This window comes from Coregonus lavaretus (assembly GCF_964263955.1).
Source record: "Coregonus lavaretus genome assembly, chromosome: 30".
Taxonomy (NCBI): domain Eukaryota; kingdom Metazoa; phylum Chordata; class Actinopteri; order Salmoniformes; family Salmonidae; genus Coregonus; species Coregonus lavaretus.
This window is the reverse complement of record NC_140017.1, coordinates 4,532,555-4,551,040: the sequence shown is the minus strand read 5'-3', so window position 1 is coordinate 4,551,040 and position 18,486 is coordinate 4,532,555. Positions and strand designations below refer to the sequence as shown.

General features: G+C 42.8%; 1 protein-coding gene across 1 annotated transcript; it reads left to right on the top strand.

Annotated features, from left to right (window-relative positions):
• Positions 1–4,666: 4,666 nt before the first annotated feature.
• On the top strand, positions 4,667–11,564 carry LOC311105932 (signal peptidase complex subunit 2). The gene is made up of 5 exons (XM_084148166.1): positions 4,667–4,737; positions 8,903–8,986; positions 9,115–9,275; positions 9,852–9,986; positions 10,178–11,564. The coding sequence occupies exons 1-5, from the start codon at positions 4,699–4,701 to the stop codon at positions 10,362–10,364; spliced, it is 606 nt and encodes a 201-aa protein (XP_084004292.1). The 5' UTR covers positions 4,667–4,698; the 3' UTR covers positions 10,365–11,564.
• Positions 11,565–18,486: the final 6,922 nt, after the last annotated feature.

The following is an 18,486-nucleotide window of genomic DNA, read 5'->3' as shown; positions in this document are numbered from 1 at the left end:
TTTTTATCATAGGTACACTTCAACTGTGAGAGACGGAATCTAAAACAAATATCCAGAAAATCACATTGTATGATTTTTAAGTAATTCATTTGCATTTTATTGCATGACATAAGTATTTGATCACCTACCAACCAGTAAGAATTCCGGCTCTCACAGACCTGTTAGTTTTTCTTTAAGAAGCCCTCCTGTTCTCCACTCATTACCTGTATTAACTGCACCTGTTTGAACTCGTTACCTGTATAAAATATACCTGTCCACACACTCAATCAAACAGACTCCAACCTCTCCACAATGGCCAAGACCAGAGAGCTGTGTAAGGACATCAGGGATAAAATTGTAGACCTGCACAAGGCTGGGATGGGCTACAGGACAATAGGCAAGCAGCTTGGTGAGAAGGCAACAACTGTTGGCACAATTATTAGAAAATGGAAGAAGTTCAAGATGACGGTCAATCACCCTCGGTCTGGGGCTCCATGCAAGATCTCACCTCGTGGGGCATCAATGATCATGAGGAAGGTGAGGGATCAGCCCAGAACTACACGGCAGGACCTGGTCAATGACCTGAAGAGAGCTGGGACCACAGTCTCAAATAAAACCATTAGTAACACACTACGCCGTCATGGATTAAAATCCTGCAGCGCACGAAGGTCCCCCTGCTCAAGGCAGCGCATGTCCAGGCCCGTCTGAAGTTTGCCAATGACCATCTGGATGATACAGAGGAGGAATGGGAGAAGGTCATGTGGTCTGATGAGACAAAAATAGAGCTTTTTGGTCTAAACTTCACTTGCCGTGTTTGGAGGAAGAAGGATGAGTACAACCCCAAGAACACCATCCCAACCGTGAAGCATGGAGGTGGAAACATCATTCTTTGGGGATGCTTTTCTGCAAAGGGGACAGGACGACTGCACCGTATTGAGGGGAGGATGGATTGGGCCATGTATCGCGAGATCTTGGCCAACAACCTCCTTCCCTCAGTAAGAGCATTGAAGATGGGTCGTGGCTGGGTCTTCCAGCATGACAACAACCCGAAACACACAGCCAGGGCAACTAAGGAGTGGCTCCGTAAGAAGCATCTCAAGGTCCTGGAGTGGCCTAGCCAGTCTCCAGACCTGAACCCAATAGAAAATCTTTGGAGGGAGCTGAAAATCCGTATTGCCCAGCGACAGCCCCGAAACCTGAAGGATCTGGAGAAGGTCTGTATGGAGGAGTGGGCCAAAATCCCTGCTGCAGTGTGTGCAAACCTGGTCAAGACCTACAGGAAACGTATGATCTCTGTAATTGCAAACAAAGGTTTCTGTACCAAATATTAAGTTCTGCTTTTCTGATGTATCAAATACTTATGTCATGCAATAAAATGCAAATTAATTATGTAAAAATCATACAATGTGATTTTCTGGTTTTTTGTTTTAGATTCCGTCTCTCACAGTTGAAGTGTACCTATGATACAAATGACAGTCCTCTACATGCTTTGTAAGTAGGAAAACCTGCAAAATCGGCAGTGTATCAAATACTTGTTCTCCCCACTGTATGCAATATGTGAAAACTATTACAGTAATATTGTTAAGGGGTGCAATATTAACATGTTTTTTGGAGGGTGATTTTCTGATCAAATTCAATACCTGTATGTATTTTCTGTCAATCTTATGCCCACACTTCTACCTCTACACTCACTGTTGCATTACTCTCAAATGATCTATGCCCTCTTTTGACTAGTACAAACTAAAATGTCTCTATACATGTGTATGGCACAGCTTTATAAAGCTGTAATACTGCCAAAGCTTATAGTTTTGATCTATATTAATTATGGGTTGACTGCTATAGTATGGTATTAATTAGGACAATTGTTTTCTGCAATATTTCAATTGGAGATTCCATATAAATATATCTCATCAGCATTGTTATTTTTCTGATCTTTGAGTTGTAGTTACTATATTGTTTGAGACGCTTATTGAAAGGGCTATTATATTTTATTTGAGAAATGTCTTTCATATTCTATTTGATTCTTGTTTTCCTAAAGATGTATATTTTTCCAATGGCATATGCCAAAATATTAGCTTTAATGTCCATTACTACTTAACATTTTTCAAGTATAAGATATTGCAATATTACGTACATAATTATGTACACAAATACTTGTATACTTACCTTTATATATACAGTTTAAATATGCAGATGCATATTTTAGTATTGGAGGGGAAGTTAGTGCCAAATGGAAATAGGTTATTGCGAAATGGCTAATTTCTGTCGACTGTGTCATACGATACATCTGCAGTTTTTTTGTTTACTTTCCTGATTAAAGATTCCTGATTAAAGATTAGGTTATTGATTCTTTATAGTAATCAGAATGTACCACTTGTATAGCCTACATGATTCATTGACAGCACTGTACTTTGAAGGAAACAAAACTTGTTCTGATCATGTCCATTCACGTTCTGAAGGAACTATGAAACACAATAACACATTCAAATACAAAGGAGTGCTGAATTACTTTTTCTTTTCATTCAAGCGCTTGTCTTGTTTTAACTTTCACTTTAAGTATGTAAAGAAGTTGGCACGTATGTGGTCCTGTATCGTTTTTTTCTCCAGAATCTGGTATTGAAATGTGAAATGTTTGAATGCTGAACGGCTTTCCAAGACATTGATTTGACCACTCAACTCAACACAATGAGAGCAAAGACTTGTAATCTCCCTCACATAATATTAGTCATTGGTTTGCATTTATATTTAGACTCATTGGAGGTCATACATAAAACTCAAAAAATGTTTTAAATAAACATGTTATTATCACTTTAAATAATTCATTTCAACATTCATTTGAACTTGAGTTTCTAGCTAAATTCAACAAATCTTACAATCTTTAAGCTTTTATTTTTCTTCCTCAAGCTAATATTCTTGTAGCTATATCTAGGGCCATGCTTTTTAGTTGTTTTTTTTTAGGCACTTTGCGTTTACCGGTATTTCCAGCAATATCCAATAGTCTTGATGTAGGTATAAAGCTCTAGGAAATGTTATTTAATTGACACAAGTTGTTTCCAATCAATATGGTTGTGTATTTGGTGGGGAGGATCACCTAAGCTAAGGGAGGCGTAGCTCTGCAAATCTTAATCACACAACACCTAAGAGAAACTCCCTCCAAGTACATTGGTACCCTAGGTCCCCCCGGCCATTACTACACCAACAATTATTTGCCATAGAAAACACTATTAAAGGGTGACTGCACTTCCTGATTTGGCTTTGTTTTTCATCAATGCTCATTAAGAAATGCTACCGGGCATGATTGAAGGCAAACGAGCGTTGTCTTTGGGGTGTGGTTTGATGTGGGTGTTTCTTGGGTGTGTTTTTACAATACAATCACAACAAACAAGGGCAGTAGTGAGTACAGTTAGTTATGCTAAGCTAGCTTTGCTAACAAAGTTTTGAAGTTAAGGACTTCTCCACTCCTGACTGACTCACCATCTCAAGATGGTCAGCTAATTCAGTTCTTTGTGTAGGCTAAAGCCTGCGCTGACCTAGTGTTTAGCCAAGCTGACACCACCTAGCTAGCATAGCCTGGTGATAGCTGCAGCTGGCTATCATATCTATACTGAAAAAATATATAAACCCAACAATTTCAAAGATTTTACTGAGTTACAGTACATATAAGGAAATCAGTCAATTGAAATTAATTAATTAGGCCCTAATCTATGGATTTCACATAACTGGGCAGGGGTGTTGCCATGGGTGGGCCTTGGTGGGCACAGGCCCACCCACTTGGCAGCCAGGCCCACCCACTGGGGAAATCCATAGATTAGGGCCTAATGAATTTATTTCAATTGACTGATTTCCTTCAATGAACTGTAACTCAGTAAAATCTTTGAAATTGTTGCATGTTGCATTTATATTTTTGTTCAGTATACATCCTTGGCCAGGTCGCAGTTGTAAATGAGAACTTGTTCTCAACTGGCTTACCTGGTTAAATAAAGGTGGAAAAAATAAATAAATAAAAATAATCCTAGGACAGAGAAAGATCCATAACCCCTCCTCGATTTCATTGTGAAATCTAAAATGATATTTTTGGTCTTAATTTAAGATTAGGGTTAGGCATAAGGTTAGCAGTGTGGTTAAGGTTAGGGTTAGGTTTCAAATCAGGCTTTAAGAAGATAAATTGTAGAAATGGGCGGGGTTTATGACTTTGCCGCTTGCCCAGATAGTTGACGACCCTGTGAGCAGGGCGAGCTAAAATTAGGGGATATGATTAATCTGGCACGGGCGCCCGGTTTAAAACCCACGGCGAAATCTGCTCAAACCAAAAGTGACTTAATTAAGCACGTAGAGTAATGTGTAGGATTATGTATATTCACATGCAAAAGTGACTGCTTTTGATAAAAAATTGAAATATATATTTTATGGAAATTAGATCTTGTCTGTTTCTGATTGATGCACCATGCTGCCTTGTTGACAACATGACCGAGCGGCGCAGATTTGCCCGTTCACGTCATGGGCCATAGACTGGTTCAGCATAATCGAATCCGCCCATTGAATCCTCATTCTTTGTTTGAACTGTGGGGCTCAATGAAAACATTGACCAATCATTTGAAACGTCCAAACCGCTTCCGTAAACGTACGTCGTTCCTAGTTAGTTTGGTTGGCTGCAAAAATTATAATTTTAGCCAATCACATTGTTCCAGGTCACACACAGCAAATGTACAGGAAGGAAAGATGGCAGCCAGAAATGGGAAGAATGGTCTACTTGAGAAAGTAAGAATTATTTTACACCGTCATTGTTCATTTTATAAGACACAGGGATCGGAAATTAATTCTGTCATGCTTGGGTCTTTTTCAATAGTTGGCCGCATAGCCAATATTGTATTACGCCACGGCAAGCATGTCTACTAGACAGACCGTTCATTTTGAGTTTAAGCTAACGTTAACAGTAGTTAGCAAGCTAGTTTTACTTGCTTGAAGGAAATAAAGGAATTGGCTATGCAAATAACGTGGGCTATAGCAGTAACGTTATTTATATGTTCTAATTTCAAGAGGAACGCAGATCTTATTTGAAGTGAGGGAAGCTGATTGACCAGCTAGCTAACTTGGATAAGCTATGGCTGGCCTAGCATGCTACTAGCTAATATTCTTCCTGGCTGTTGTTGGCTAGCCAGATGTTAACACTACGCGCAAGATAGCTAGCTAGGAAACTAGGTAGCAAATGCTGACAAACTTCACTAGATGTATAATAGTGACTAGCCACAGTAACTATTTAACTAGTAATTCAATACTGCAGCAAGCAACAATTTAACCGTACTATCTTGGATTGCATTCATTGTAACTTAGTGCAATTGTTTGAATTAACAATTGGAGCCTAGAATCAACTGCTTTTATTGCTTGGAAACCCGACGTTCAATTGCATTCAATTCTACGTCGGGCAGAAAGAGTGTTTGAATCAGGAAAGTATCCTCTCATGACCTCTACAAGCCTGAATGTTGAATACAGTTATATTTTAATGTACTTTACTAGTTGGTCCTTTTTGGCGGTAGGAATGTGAGACACTATATCCACAGGAAAGTAGTGCTGAGCAATTAGCTTGTCTTTGAGGTCGGTTCGATTGTATTAAAAAAGAATCAGTTTTCAATGTAGTTTTTTGGGGGGGTTAATATATATATTTTTTAATTATGTAGCTTTTTAATGGTAATTCCAATGCCAAAAATACACTAAAAGTATATGGACACCCCTTCAAATTAGTGGATTTGGCTATTTCAGCCACACCCATTGCTGACAGGTGTATAAAATCGAGCACACAGCCATGCAATCTCCATAGACAAACATTGGCAGTAGAATGACCTTACTGAAGAGCTCAGTGACTTTCAACGTGGCACCGTCATAGGATACCAACTTTCTAACAAGTCAGTTCGTCAAATTTCTTCCCTGCTAGAGCTGCCCCTGTCAACTGTAAGTGCTGTTATTGTGAAGTGGAAACATCTAGGAGCAACAACGGCTCAGCCACGAAGTGGTAGGCCACACAAGCTCACAGAACGGGCCCGTTGAAACGCATGGCGTGTAAAAATCGTCTGTCACAGTTGCAACACTCACTACCAAGATCCAAACTGCCGCAGGAAGCAACGTCAACACAATAACTGTTCGTCGGGAGCTTCATGAAATGGGTTTCCATGGCCGAGCAGCCGCACACAAGCCTAAGATCACCATGCGCAATGCCAAGCGTCAGCTGGAGTGGTGTAAAGCTTGCCGCAATATGACTCTTGAGCAGTGGATACGCCTTCTCTGGAGTGATGAATCACGCTTCATCATCTGGCAGTCCGACGGACGAATCAGGGTGTGGCGGATGCCAGGAGAAAGCCCCAATGCATAGTGCCAACTGTAAAGTTTGGTGGAGGAGGAATAATGGTCTGGGGTTGTTTTTCATGGTTCGGTCTAGGCCCCTTAATTCCAATGAAGGGGATCTTAACGCTACAGCATACAATGATATTCTAGACGATTCTGTGCTTCCAACTTTGTGGCAACAGTTTGAGGAAGGCCCTTTCCAGTTTCAGCATGGCAATGCACAAAACGAGGTCCATACAGAAATGGTTTGTTGATCAGTGTGGAAGAACTTGACTGACTGCACAGAGCCCTGACCTCAACTCCATCGAACACCTTTGGGATGAATTGGAAGCTGACTGCGAGCCAGTCCTAATCGCCCAACATCAGTGCCCGACCTCACTAATGATCTTGTGGCTGAATGGAAGCAAGTCCCTACAGCAATGTTCCAACATCTAGTGGAAAGCCTTCCCAGAAGAGTTGAGGCTGTTATAGCAGCAAAGGGGGGACCAACTCAATATTAATGCCTGTGATTTTGGAATGATATGTTCAACGAGTAGGTGTCCACATACTTTTGGTAATGTTGCGAACAAAACATTGAAAATATTTCATTGTCTCTTTCTGGCCCACATAGGGTAGACATCAATCGAAAAATAGGTGCCTTTTGGTAAACTCCAAGCGAGCTGTCGTGCCTTTTTACTGAGGAGTTGCTTCCGTCTGGCCACTCTACCACAAAGGCCTGATTGGTGGAGTGCTGCAGAGATGGTTGTCCTTCAGGAAGGTTCTCCCATCTCCACAGAGGAACTCTGGAGCTCTGTCAGTGTCCATCGGGTTCTTGTTTACCTCCCTGACCAAGGCTCTTCTCCCCCGATTGCTCAGTTTTTCCGGGCGGCCAGCTGTAGGAAGAGGCTTGGTGGCCACTTTGTTATTGGACCTTCAATGCTGCAGAAATTATTTGGTACCCTTCCCCAGATCTGTGCCCTGACACAATCCTGTCTCGGAGCTCTGTGGACAATTCCCTCGACCACATGGCTTGGTTTCTGCTCTGACACACACTGTCAACTGTGGGACCTTATATAGACAGGTGTGTGCCTTTCCAAATCATGTCCAATCAAGTTGTAGAAACATCTCAAGGATGATCAATGGAAACAGGATGCACCTGAGCTCAATTTCAAGTCATAGCAAAGGGTCTGAATACTTATGCAAATATGTTTTTTTTGTGGTACTTTTTATTCCTGTTTCTCCCCAATTTCGTGATATCCAATTGGTAGTTAGTCTTGTCCCATCGCTGCAACTCCCATACAGACTCGGGAGAGGCGAAGGTCAAGAGCCATGCGTCCTCCGAAACACGACCCTGCCAAGCTGCACTGCTTCTTGACACACTGCTCGGTTAATCCGGAAGCCAGCCGCACCAATGTGTCGGAGGAAACACCGTACAACTGGCGACCGAAGTCAGCATGCAGTCGCTAGAGCCACAAGGAGTCGCTAGTGCGCGATGGGACAAGGATATCCGGGCCGGCCAAACCCTCCCCTAACCCGGACGAGGCTGGGCCAATTGTGCGCCGCCTCATGGGTCTCCCGGTCGCGGCCGACTGCGACACAGCCAGGGATCGAACCTAGGTCTGTAGTGACGCCTCTAGCACTGCGATGCAGTGCCTTAGACCGCATTTTAGAATAAGGCTGTAACGTAACAATATGGATAGTCAGTGGATCTGAATACTTTCCGAAAGCACTGTGTATATTTATTTATTCGTTTTTTGCTCAAAGCTTGGGGGGTCAAATAGGGGAACCCTGCTGTACTGTTTCTAGTCAAACTATTTAGCTAGCCTGCCTAAGCATGCTGCAGAGCTGTCTGACAATCATTTGCCTAGTTACATTTTAGTCATTTAGCAGACGCTCTTATCCAGAGCGATTTACAGTTAGTGAGTGCATACATTTTCATACTGGCCCCCCGTGGGAATCGAACCCACAACCCTGGCGTTGCAAACGCCATGCTCTACCAACTGAGCTACACAGGATTACTGCTAGGTACTCTGACAGTTTGTCAAGAACATGTGGTAGCTAACAAGCTTGTTAATTGTTTACAAACAAATGAGTGCATGTGCTAGAAAGCTAAACAGCTACCTAGCTAGGACTCGTTTTGAAAGTTGAATCATTTTATATCCTTTGAGGCTTTAAAAGCGTTCTTACCCTATGATTTTTAACATTCAAAGCAACTGGGAAACGTCCATGGCAGGCATTGTCACCTTAGCATGCTACATAACTTCTGAGTGATAGGAAGCACAAGCACACCCCACCAATCAGCCTACACCACTGCACACACACCCCTTGTTACTATGACAACTAGCATAGCCTTGTCAGCGAATGACTGCTGTCTGAACACCACACACACACACATCCGATTTGGTCACTTATAACTTGATGTTTTGACAGTCAGTAGTCCAAAACCGATTTGAAAAACAAAACTGATTTGAGCATTAAGGCCTGCGGTGTGAACAAGGTGTAATTGTCATCTAACATGCCCCTGCAATAGGAGTTTGGTACAGGAGGAGGAAACTGTCTGTCAAGAACTGTGTTGCTCATACTATTGACCATTGTCATTTGTTTACAGTGGAGGATTGATGAGAAACCTGTGAAGATTGACAAATGGGATGGTGCAGCTGTCAAGAATTCTCTTGATGATGCAGCGAAGAAGGTTTGAATACAGTACAATGAGTACACACAGACAATGATTAGTTGATTTCAATAGTCTCTTGTATGTTAAAGTGTATGGTTTTGACATTTTACATCTGTTTTGATAATATTTTTCCCAACATTCATCAGGTGCTCTTGGAGAAGTATGGTTATGCCGAGAACTTCAATCTCGTAGATGGACGTCTCCTCATTTGCACAATCTCCTGCCTCTTCGCCATCGTAGCTTTAATTTGGGACTTCCTTCATCCATTCCCTGAGTCCAAGCCAGTCCTGGCAATCTGTGTCATATCATATCCTTTAAGGGAAAAATAATACAATTACTGCTTTGTCACAATAGCAGACATGCATAAAGTTGGCATGATTGCCTACAGTTTGAGGTAATTTTGTACTCTGACTGCCACCATGATTCCTCCTCACACTTACCACTGTACAATACGCCCATCTACATCATCCAACTAAAGGTAGCAAATATTAATTGTGGGATGTGTGTGGAGGAATGATGGCAGTGTTCATTGTGCTTAATGATGTCAAACTGTGCCATCGTTGTGCACGTAAACTTTGTAATTTAATCTCTACATTCCATTGGTGTAATGCAATCGTAACACAACACAGCCTAACATTACTTTATTGGTTTTATAAAACAATTCATCCAACTGTAGATATTGCTTTAATGTAATTTATGTCCATTTGGATATTTACAGACTGATGCTGATAACATGTTTTTGATAGGCTATTATTACTCTCCCCAAATCTTGAATTACCCAAATGTACATTCTCACGGCTTAGTAACTTAATGGACATTTTTGGAAGGACAATTATCAGATTCTGGAATTTATATATCCACGTTTTCCCTAACTGATCCTTACGTATTTCATAATGATGGGCATTCTAACCTTATACACCTCCTACCAAGAAAAGAACATCTTCCTCGTTTCTGTCCAGAAAGACCCCGCTGGCATGGACCCTGACCACACCTGGCAACTTTCATCTAGTCTGAAAAGGTATTTTTTTATGGTTTACATTTAGTGGGGAAAAAATTGGTACTGTATTTGGTACTATCACATTTTCTGAGAGATGATGCCTGGTAATGTTTAAAACATTTTTATCTTGATATTGAAGCCATCCTAGCAAATTGTTTTCTTGTTTTAATTTCCAAGTGTTGACTGTGTGTTGTGACTTCTACTCTCTGCAGGTTTGATGACCAGTACACACTAAGAGTGTCCTTCACAGATGGGAAGTCCAGACACACGCGGGAGCAAGAGATCACAAAGTCTGTGGGTGCTTTCTTTGACGGGAACGGAACGCTGGTCATGGACCAGTTTGAAAAGTGTGTGTCAAAACTCCATGACAACTTGGCCACTGAGAAGAAGACAAAATAATAATGATCAGACCTTCTTTACAAAGCTGCACCACATCGGCAGAAACTGCAGTAGTGTGCACTGGTATTGTACGGTCCTGGGTGCATTTGTATTAGCTATTGGTTGTTATAAAAGTCTGCACGCCAGCATTTGTTGTCCATTGTTTAATTTGTTCAATACATTTTATGACGGTTGTCTATTAAATTCTTTCCCCTATGTTTACCTTGATACAAGTTTCATCTAGACATTGCTTTTAAGGACCCCTAAGACAACTCAAAACAAAGATTAATACAATATTTTTTGCGCCGCTCAAGTTTTCATCTTTACCCTTGAATGGCCGTTCTAAAAATGAACAGACATTGGTCTTTGACTTTTCTTTCCCATATTTTATGCTGTAGGACAAAGCCTTACATAATGCGTGCAGTGAATGACCAGATCATTATTGTTGGAAATTATGTAAAATATGTTAGTTTTTTTGTCCTGAAAGCTTTATTCAATGTAACTACTGTCCTTTTAAAGCTTTGCAATTATACATATATTTTTTTTTTATGGATTTTGTTACTATGGATCTAGTTACATAAGGCTTTAAAGGGCAAAATAAACTATCTGAAAAGGGACTGTATCCACACATTTGGTAGTGTCGTCACCATGCCTCTCTTCAATACATGGTTTGTTGGAAGTAGTTCTTTAAAGTTGGAATCCGTTTCAGTGAAACTGCCATGTCCTTTTGCGATATTACGACAACAAAGATGTTATTTCGAACAATGTTTTTTTCCCCCCCTCCAGATATTGCACATCACTGCACGCGTGAGAGAACAGCAGAGTATGTGCTGCAATTTTATTTTGTATTTTTTTTAAATGTATGTTGCTGGATGCTCAACTCCTTTTCAAAAACAATAAACTGCCTGGGGGTGACCAGTGGCGCTGTTTCAGCTTTAAAGCAGGGATAATTGTTTTCATGTACATGTTTTGTCAACGGTTTGAAAATGAAATAGTATTGATCAGATATCCTCACTCAGGAGTGCATGACCATTTGAGACTTAATTTATATTGTAAAGGTTGGATGATATTCCTGGATACAGTTCATTTCTCTGTGGTATGACTTTAAAAAGTGAGTGCTACAGAGACTTAGCCGTTTTTGTCAGTAGATTTTTGGCTTTCGCAACCTTATTGTACGTGCCTGTTCATATAAGTTTCAAATAAAGTTAGAAGGCATTTTTACATTGTCTAGTTTTTTGTTCTATGTCTCAATGAATAGTAGTGCTGATCTGGGCCTGTATCCACAAAGTGTCTCAGAATAGAAAGTTGGTCGTAAATGCTGAGAATAGAGACGTTTTATTCCTACTCTTATGGGTAAAAATAAAAGCTATGCAAGAAGCCTTAAGTCGAGTCCCACCTAGTCGACAGATATTTAAGACCTTATGAGCTGTCCTAAGCAGTTAGGAGTTACCAGCAGGTGTCTTGATATACAGTTGAAGTCGGAAGTTTACATACATTTACGTCATTTAGCAGACGCTCTTATCCAGAGCGACTTACAGGAGCAATTAGGGTTAAGTGCCTTGCTTAAGGGCACATCGACAGATTTTTCACCTAGTCGGCTCGGGGATTAGAACCAGCGACCTTTCGGTTACTGGCACAACGCTCTTACCCACTAAGCTACCTGCCGCCCCACATACACTTAGGTTGGGGTCATTAAAACTCGTTTTTCAACCACTGCACAAATTTCTTGTTAAACTATAGTCTTGGCAAGTCGGTTAGAACATCTACTTTGTGCGTGACACAAGTACATTTTCCAACAATTGTTTACAGACAGATTATTTCACTTATAATTCACTGTATCACAATTCCAGTGGGTCAGAAGTTAACATACACTATGTTGACTGTGCCTTTAAACAGCTTGGAAAATTCCAGAAAATGATTTCATGGCTTTAGAAGCTTCTGATAGGCTAATTGACATAATTTGAGGCAATTGGAGGTGTACCTGTGGATGTATTTCAAGGCCTACCTTCAAACTCAGTGCCTCTTTGCTTGACATCATGGGAAAATCAAAAGAAATAAGCCAAGACCTCAGAAAAAAAATTGTAGACCACAAGTCTGGTTCATCCTTGGGAGCAATTTCCAAACGCCTGAAGGTACCACGTTCATCTGTACAAACAATAGTACTCAAGTATAAACACCATGGGACCACGCAGCCATCATACCGCTCAGGAAGGAGACGCTTTCTGTCGCCTAGAGATGAACGTACTTTGGTGCGAAAAGTGCAAATCAATCCCAGAACAACAGCAAAGGACCTTGTGAAGATGCTGGAGGAAACAGGTACAAAATTATCTATATCCACAGTAAAACAATTCCTATATCGACATAACCTGAAAGGCCGCTCAGCAAGGAAGAAGCCACTGCTTCAAATACTTTTTGGAGAAATGTCCTCTGGTCTGATGAAACCAAAATAGAACTGTTTGGCTATAATGATCATCGTTATGTTTGGAGGAAAAGGGGGGTGGCTTGCAAGCTGAAGAACACCATCCCAACCATGAAGCACGGGGGTGGCAGCATCATGCTGTGGGGGTGCTTTGCTGCAGGAGGGACTGCTGCACTTCACAAAATAGATGGCATCATGAGGAAGGAAAATTAGGTGGATATATTGAAGCAACATCTCAAGACATCAGTCAGGAAGTTAAAGCTTGGTCGCAAATGGGTCTTCCAAATGGACAATGAACCCAAGCATACTTCTAAAGTTGTGGCAAAATGGCTTAAGGACAACAAAGTCAAGGTATTGGAGTGGCCATCACAAAGCCCTGACCTCAATCCTATAGAACATTTGTGGGCAGAACTGAAAAAGCGTGTGCGAGCAAGGAGGACTACAAACCTGACTCAGTTACACCAGCTCTGTCAGGAGGAATGGTCCAAAATTCACCCAACTTATTGTGGGAAGCTTGTGGAAGGCTACCCAAAACGTTTGACACAAGTTAAACAATTTAAAGGCAATGCTACCAAATACTAATTGAGTGTATGTAAACGTCTGACCCACTGGGAATGTAATGAATGAAAGAAAAGCTGAAATAAATCATTCTCGCTACAATTATTCTGACATTTCACATTCTTAAAATAAAGTGGTGATCCTAACTGACCTAAAACAGGAATGTCAGGAATTGTGAAAAACCGAGTTTAAATGTATTTGGTTAAGGTGTATGTAAACTTCCGACTTCAACTGTAGAAAAAGGCAGTGAGTCAGTGGTTCCTGTGCCACAGACAGGCAATTTCTTTGGAATTGTTGAAAGAATGTTTTGTTATTTCTATATGACCAACCCATAAATAATCTAGAGGCAGTAGGCCTATCTCTTGCGCTTTTGACAATGATTTCACTTGAGGCCTAATTCACATGACATACAGTGTCTTCAGAAAGTATTCATACCCCACATTTTGTTGTGTTACAGCCTGAATTTAAAAGTGATTAAATGTAGATTTTGTGTCATTGGCCTATACACAATACCCCATAATGTCAAAGTAGAATTATGTTTTTAGACATTTTTACAAATTAATTAAAAATGAAAAGCTGAAATGTCTTGAGAGTCAGTAAGTATTCAACCCCTTTGTTATAGCAAGCCTAAATAAGTTCAGGTGTAAACATTTGCTTAACAAGTCACATAAGCTGCATGGACTCACTCTGTGTGGTTTTCTCTAGCAGGAGGTAAGCTTGGCTTCTTATATGGTGTTGAGTAAAGCTTAAACCATGTATTTAGATTGTAGGTAGGTATTGTAGTTAGGTATTGTAGGTAGTAGGTAGTTTATTTAGGTAGTTATTGTAGGTTATTGTAGGTAATTATTGTAGGTAAGTATTGTATTCGGCGGAGCCCGGCGAAGCACGAGGCTAGCTAACCCACTACCTGGACCAATAAAGCTAGCTAGCTAGCTAGCGGGTAGCTACTGGTAACTTTTAGCAACTGTGGATAGTTGTTTCCAATGTTATTTCACGCTTAAGAGTACCTGTAATTAAGCCAGCTAGCTACCTACCATTCAGCTGTTTTTCTAACCTCATTATCTGAGGCATTAACGTTAGGTAGTTAGTAGCTACTGTACTTAATTACAGCTACTGATTGCAGAAGACCAACGTCTTCTTGTCTGCCACCCAGACAGCTGGCGTCGGGTAAGTTTGGCTTTATACATAGCTTGGGCTTTGTCGAGTAAGGCTTAAACTATGTATTTAGATTGTAGTTAGGTATTGTAGGTAGGCATCGTGGGCTGTTGTGGGTAGTTATTGTAGGTTAGCATTGTATTCGGCGGTGCCGGGTGTAGCACGAAGCTAGCTAGCTAGCTAACTCACCTCCTGGACTAGCTGGCGAGTAGCTATTAGCAACGGTAGCAACTAAATACAATATCCTTTTAGCCAGCTACATTTGTTCGCAGCGCCGCCGTTTTTCAAACAAAGTCAACACAGCAGCCATTGCTAGCTAGCCAACACGACCATCTAGCTGTACTGTAGCAGCTAAATACAATATATTTGTGCTAGCTAGCCAACGTTTAATTATTGCTGCGTTATGAAAGGAACTAGACACGGACACGAATTATCTGTTTAGTGTGTTAACACACTATTGGTAGTTTGTTGTAACCAAGTATTGGTGCTAAACTGTGTGTTATTGGATGCTAGCATGCTAGTTAGCTATGGCGTCATAGTTAGCTAGCTGAATAAAGTAAGTTGAGTCTATTCCTTGAAACATTGAACCGCTGTAGTTCACAACAATTCTAATTTCTAAAGTGGAAGTTGGGAGAGTTTTATTCGGGTGGTTCAGTGAAACAATTATAGTTTCTGAGGTGGAAGTTGGAAGAGTTATATTTGGGAGTTTTGGTGAGGGAGGCCCTACTCTCTCCTTTCCCATATGTTTAGTTCATTTCATTCCGATCTCCTCTGCATTATTGTAGCCATTTGCTACAGCCTGTCAACTATGCCTCTGCCTATCCCTGTTCTCTCCTCTCCGCACAGGCTACACAAACGCCTCACACCGCGTGGCTGCTGCCTCTCTAACCTGGTGGTCCCTGCACGCACCCCACACCTGGAGTTCCAGGTCTCAGGCAGCCTCTGGAACTGCCGTTCTGCTGCCAACAAGGCTGACTTCATCCCAGCCTATGCTACCCTCCAGTCCCTCGACTTCCTGGCGCTGACGGAAACATGGATTACCACTGAAAACACTGCTACTCCTACTGCTCTCTCCTCGTCTGACCATGTGTTCTCGCATACCCCGAGAGCATCTGGTCAGAGGGGTGGTGGCACAGGAATCCTCATCTCTCCCAAGTGGACATTCTCAATTTTTCCCCTAACCCATCTGTCTATCTCCTCATCTGAATTCCATGCTGTCACAGTCACTAGCCCATTTAAGCTTAATATCCTTGTCATCTATCGCCCTCCAGGTTCCCTTGGAGAGTTCATCAATGAGCTTGACGCCTTGATAAGTTCCTTTCCTGAGGATGGCTCACCCCTCACAGTTTTGGGGGATTTCAACCTCCCTACGTCTACATTTGACTCATTTCTCTCTGCCTCCTTCTTTCCACTCCTCTCCTCTTTTGACCTCACCCTCTCACCGTCCCCCCCTACTCACAAGGTAGGCAATACGCTTGACCTCATCTTTACTAGATGCTGCTCTTCTACTAATCTCACAGCAACTCCCCTCCATGTCTCCGACCACTACTTTGTATCCTTTTCTCTCTCGCTCTCCTCCAACACTACTCACTCTGCCCCTACACAGATGGTAATGCGCCGCCGCAACCTTCGCTCTCTCTCTCCCACTACTCTCTCCTCTTCCATCCTATCATCTCTTCCCTCTGCTCAATCCTTCTCCCTCCAATCTCCTGATTCTGCCTCCTCAACCCTCCTCTCCTCCCTTTCTGCATCCTTTGACTCTCTGTGTCCCCTATCCTCCCGGCCGGCTCGGTCCTCCCCTCCAGCTCCGTGGCTTGATGACTCATTGCGAGCTCACAGAACAGAGCTCAGGGCAGCGGAGCGGAAATGGAAGAAAACTAAACTCCCTGCCGACCTGGCATCTTTTCACTCCCTCCTCTCTACATTCTCTTCATCTGTTTCTGCTGCTAAGGCCACTTTCTACCACTCTAAATTCCAAGCATCTTCTTCTAACCCTAGGAAGCTCTTTGCCACATTCTCCTCCCTGCTGAATCCTCCCCCCCCCCTCCTCCTCTCTCTCTGTGGATGACTTCGTCAACCACTTTGAAAAGAAGGTTGACGACATCCGATCCTCGTTTGTTAAGTCTAATGACACTGCTGGTCCTGCTCACACTGCCCTACCCTATGCTTTGACTTCTTTCTCCCCTCTCTCTCCAGATAAAATCTTGCGACTTGTGACTGCAGGCCGCCCAACAACCTGCCCGCTTGACCCCATCCCCTCCTCTCTTCTCCAGACCATCTCCGGTGACCTTCTCCCCTACCTCACCTCGCTGATCAACTCATCCTTGACCGCTGGCTATGTCCCTTCCTTCTTCAAGAGAGCGAGAGTTGCACCCCTTCTCAAAAAACCAACACTCGATCCCACTGATGTCAACAACTACAGACCAGTATCCCTTCTTTCTTTTCTTTCCAAAACTATTGAGCGTGCCGTCTTTAGCCAACTCTCATGCTATCTCTCTCAGAATGACCTTCTTGATCCAAACCAGTCAGGTTTCAGGACTGGTCATTCAACTGAGACTGCTCTTCTCTGTGTCACGGAGGCTCTCCGCACTGCTAAAGCTAACTCTCTCTCCTCTGCTCTTGTCCTTCTAGACCTGTCTGCTGCCTTTGATACTGTGAACCATCAGATCCTCCTCTCCACCCTCTCCGAGCTGGGCATCTCCGGCGCGGCTCACTCCTGAATTGCGTCCTACCTGACCGGTCGCTCCTACCAAGTGGCGTGGCGAGAAGCTGTCTCCGCACCACGTGCTCTCACCACTGGTGTCCCCCAGGGCTCAGTTCTAGGCCCTCTCCTATTCTCCCTATACACCAAGTCACTTGGCTCTGTCATATCCTCACATGGCCTCTCCTATCATTGCTACGCTGACGATACACAACTAATCTTCTCCTTTCCCCCTTCTGATAACCAGGTGGCGAATCGCATCTCTGCATGTCTGGCAGACATATCAGTATGGATGACGGATCACCACCTCAAGCTGAACTTTGGCAAGACGGAGCTGCTCTTCCTCCCGGGGAAGGACTGCCCGTTCCATGATCTCGCCATCACGGTTGACAACTCCATTGTGTCCTCCTCCCAGAGTGCGAAGAGCCTTGGCGTGACCCTGGACAACACCCTGTCGTTCTCCGCTAACATCAAGGCGGTGACCCGATCCTGCAGGTTCATGCTCTACAACATTCGGAGTGTACGACCCTGCCTTACACAGGAAGCGGCACAGGTCCTAATCCAGGCACTTGTCATCTCCCGTCTGGATTACTGCAACTCGCTCTTGGCTGGGCTCCCTGCCTGTGCCATTAAACCCCTACAACTCATCCAGAATGCCGCAGCCCGTCTGGTGTTCGACCTTCCCAAGTTCTCTCACGTCACCCCGCTCCTCCGCACACTCCACTGGCTTCCAGTTGAAGCTCGCATCTGTTACAAGACCATGGTGCTTGCCTATGGAGCTGTGAGGGGATCGGCACTCTGTACCTTCAGGCTCTGATCAGTCCCTACACCCAAACGAGGGCATTGCGTTCATCCACCTCTGGCCTGCTGGCTCCCCTTCCTCTGCGGAAGCATAGTTCCCGCTCAGCCCAGTCAAAACTGTTCGCTGCTCTGGCACCCCAATGGTGGAACAAGCTCCCTCACGACGCCAGGACAGCGGAGTCACTCACCACCTTCCGGAGACATTTGAAACCCCACCTCTTTAAGGAATACCTGGGATAGGATAAAGTATTCCTTCTACCCCCCTAAAAATAAAAAAAAATAAAAAAAATTGTAAAGTGGTTATCCCACTGGCTATAGGGTGAATGCACCAATTTGTAAGTCGCTCTGGATAAGAGCGTCTGCTAAATGACGTAAATGTAAATGTAATAATAGTGTTTAACATGATTTTTGAATGACTACTTCTCTGTACAGAAAAATGTATATTCCAAAACATGCATCCTCTTTGCAACAAGGCACTAAAGTAATACTGCAACAAATGTGGCAAAGCA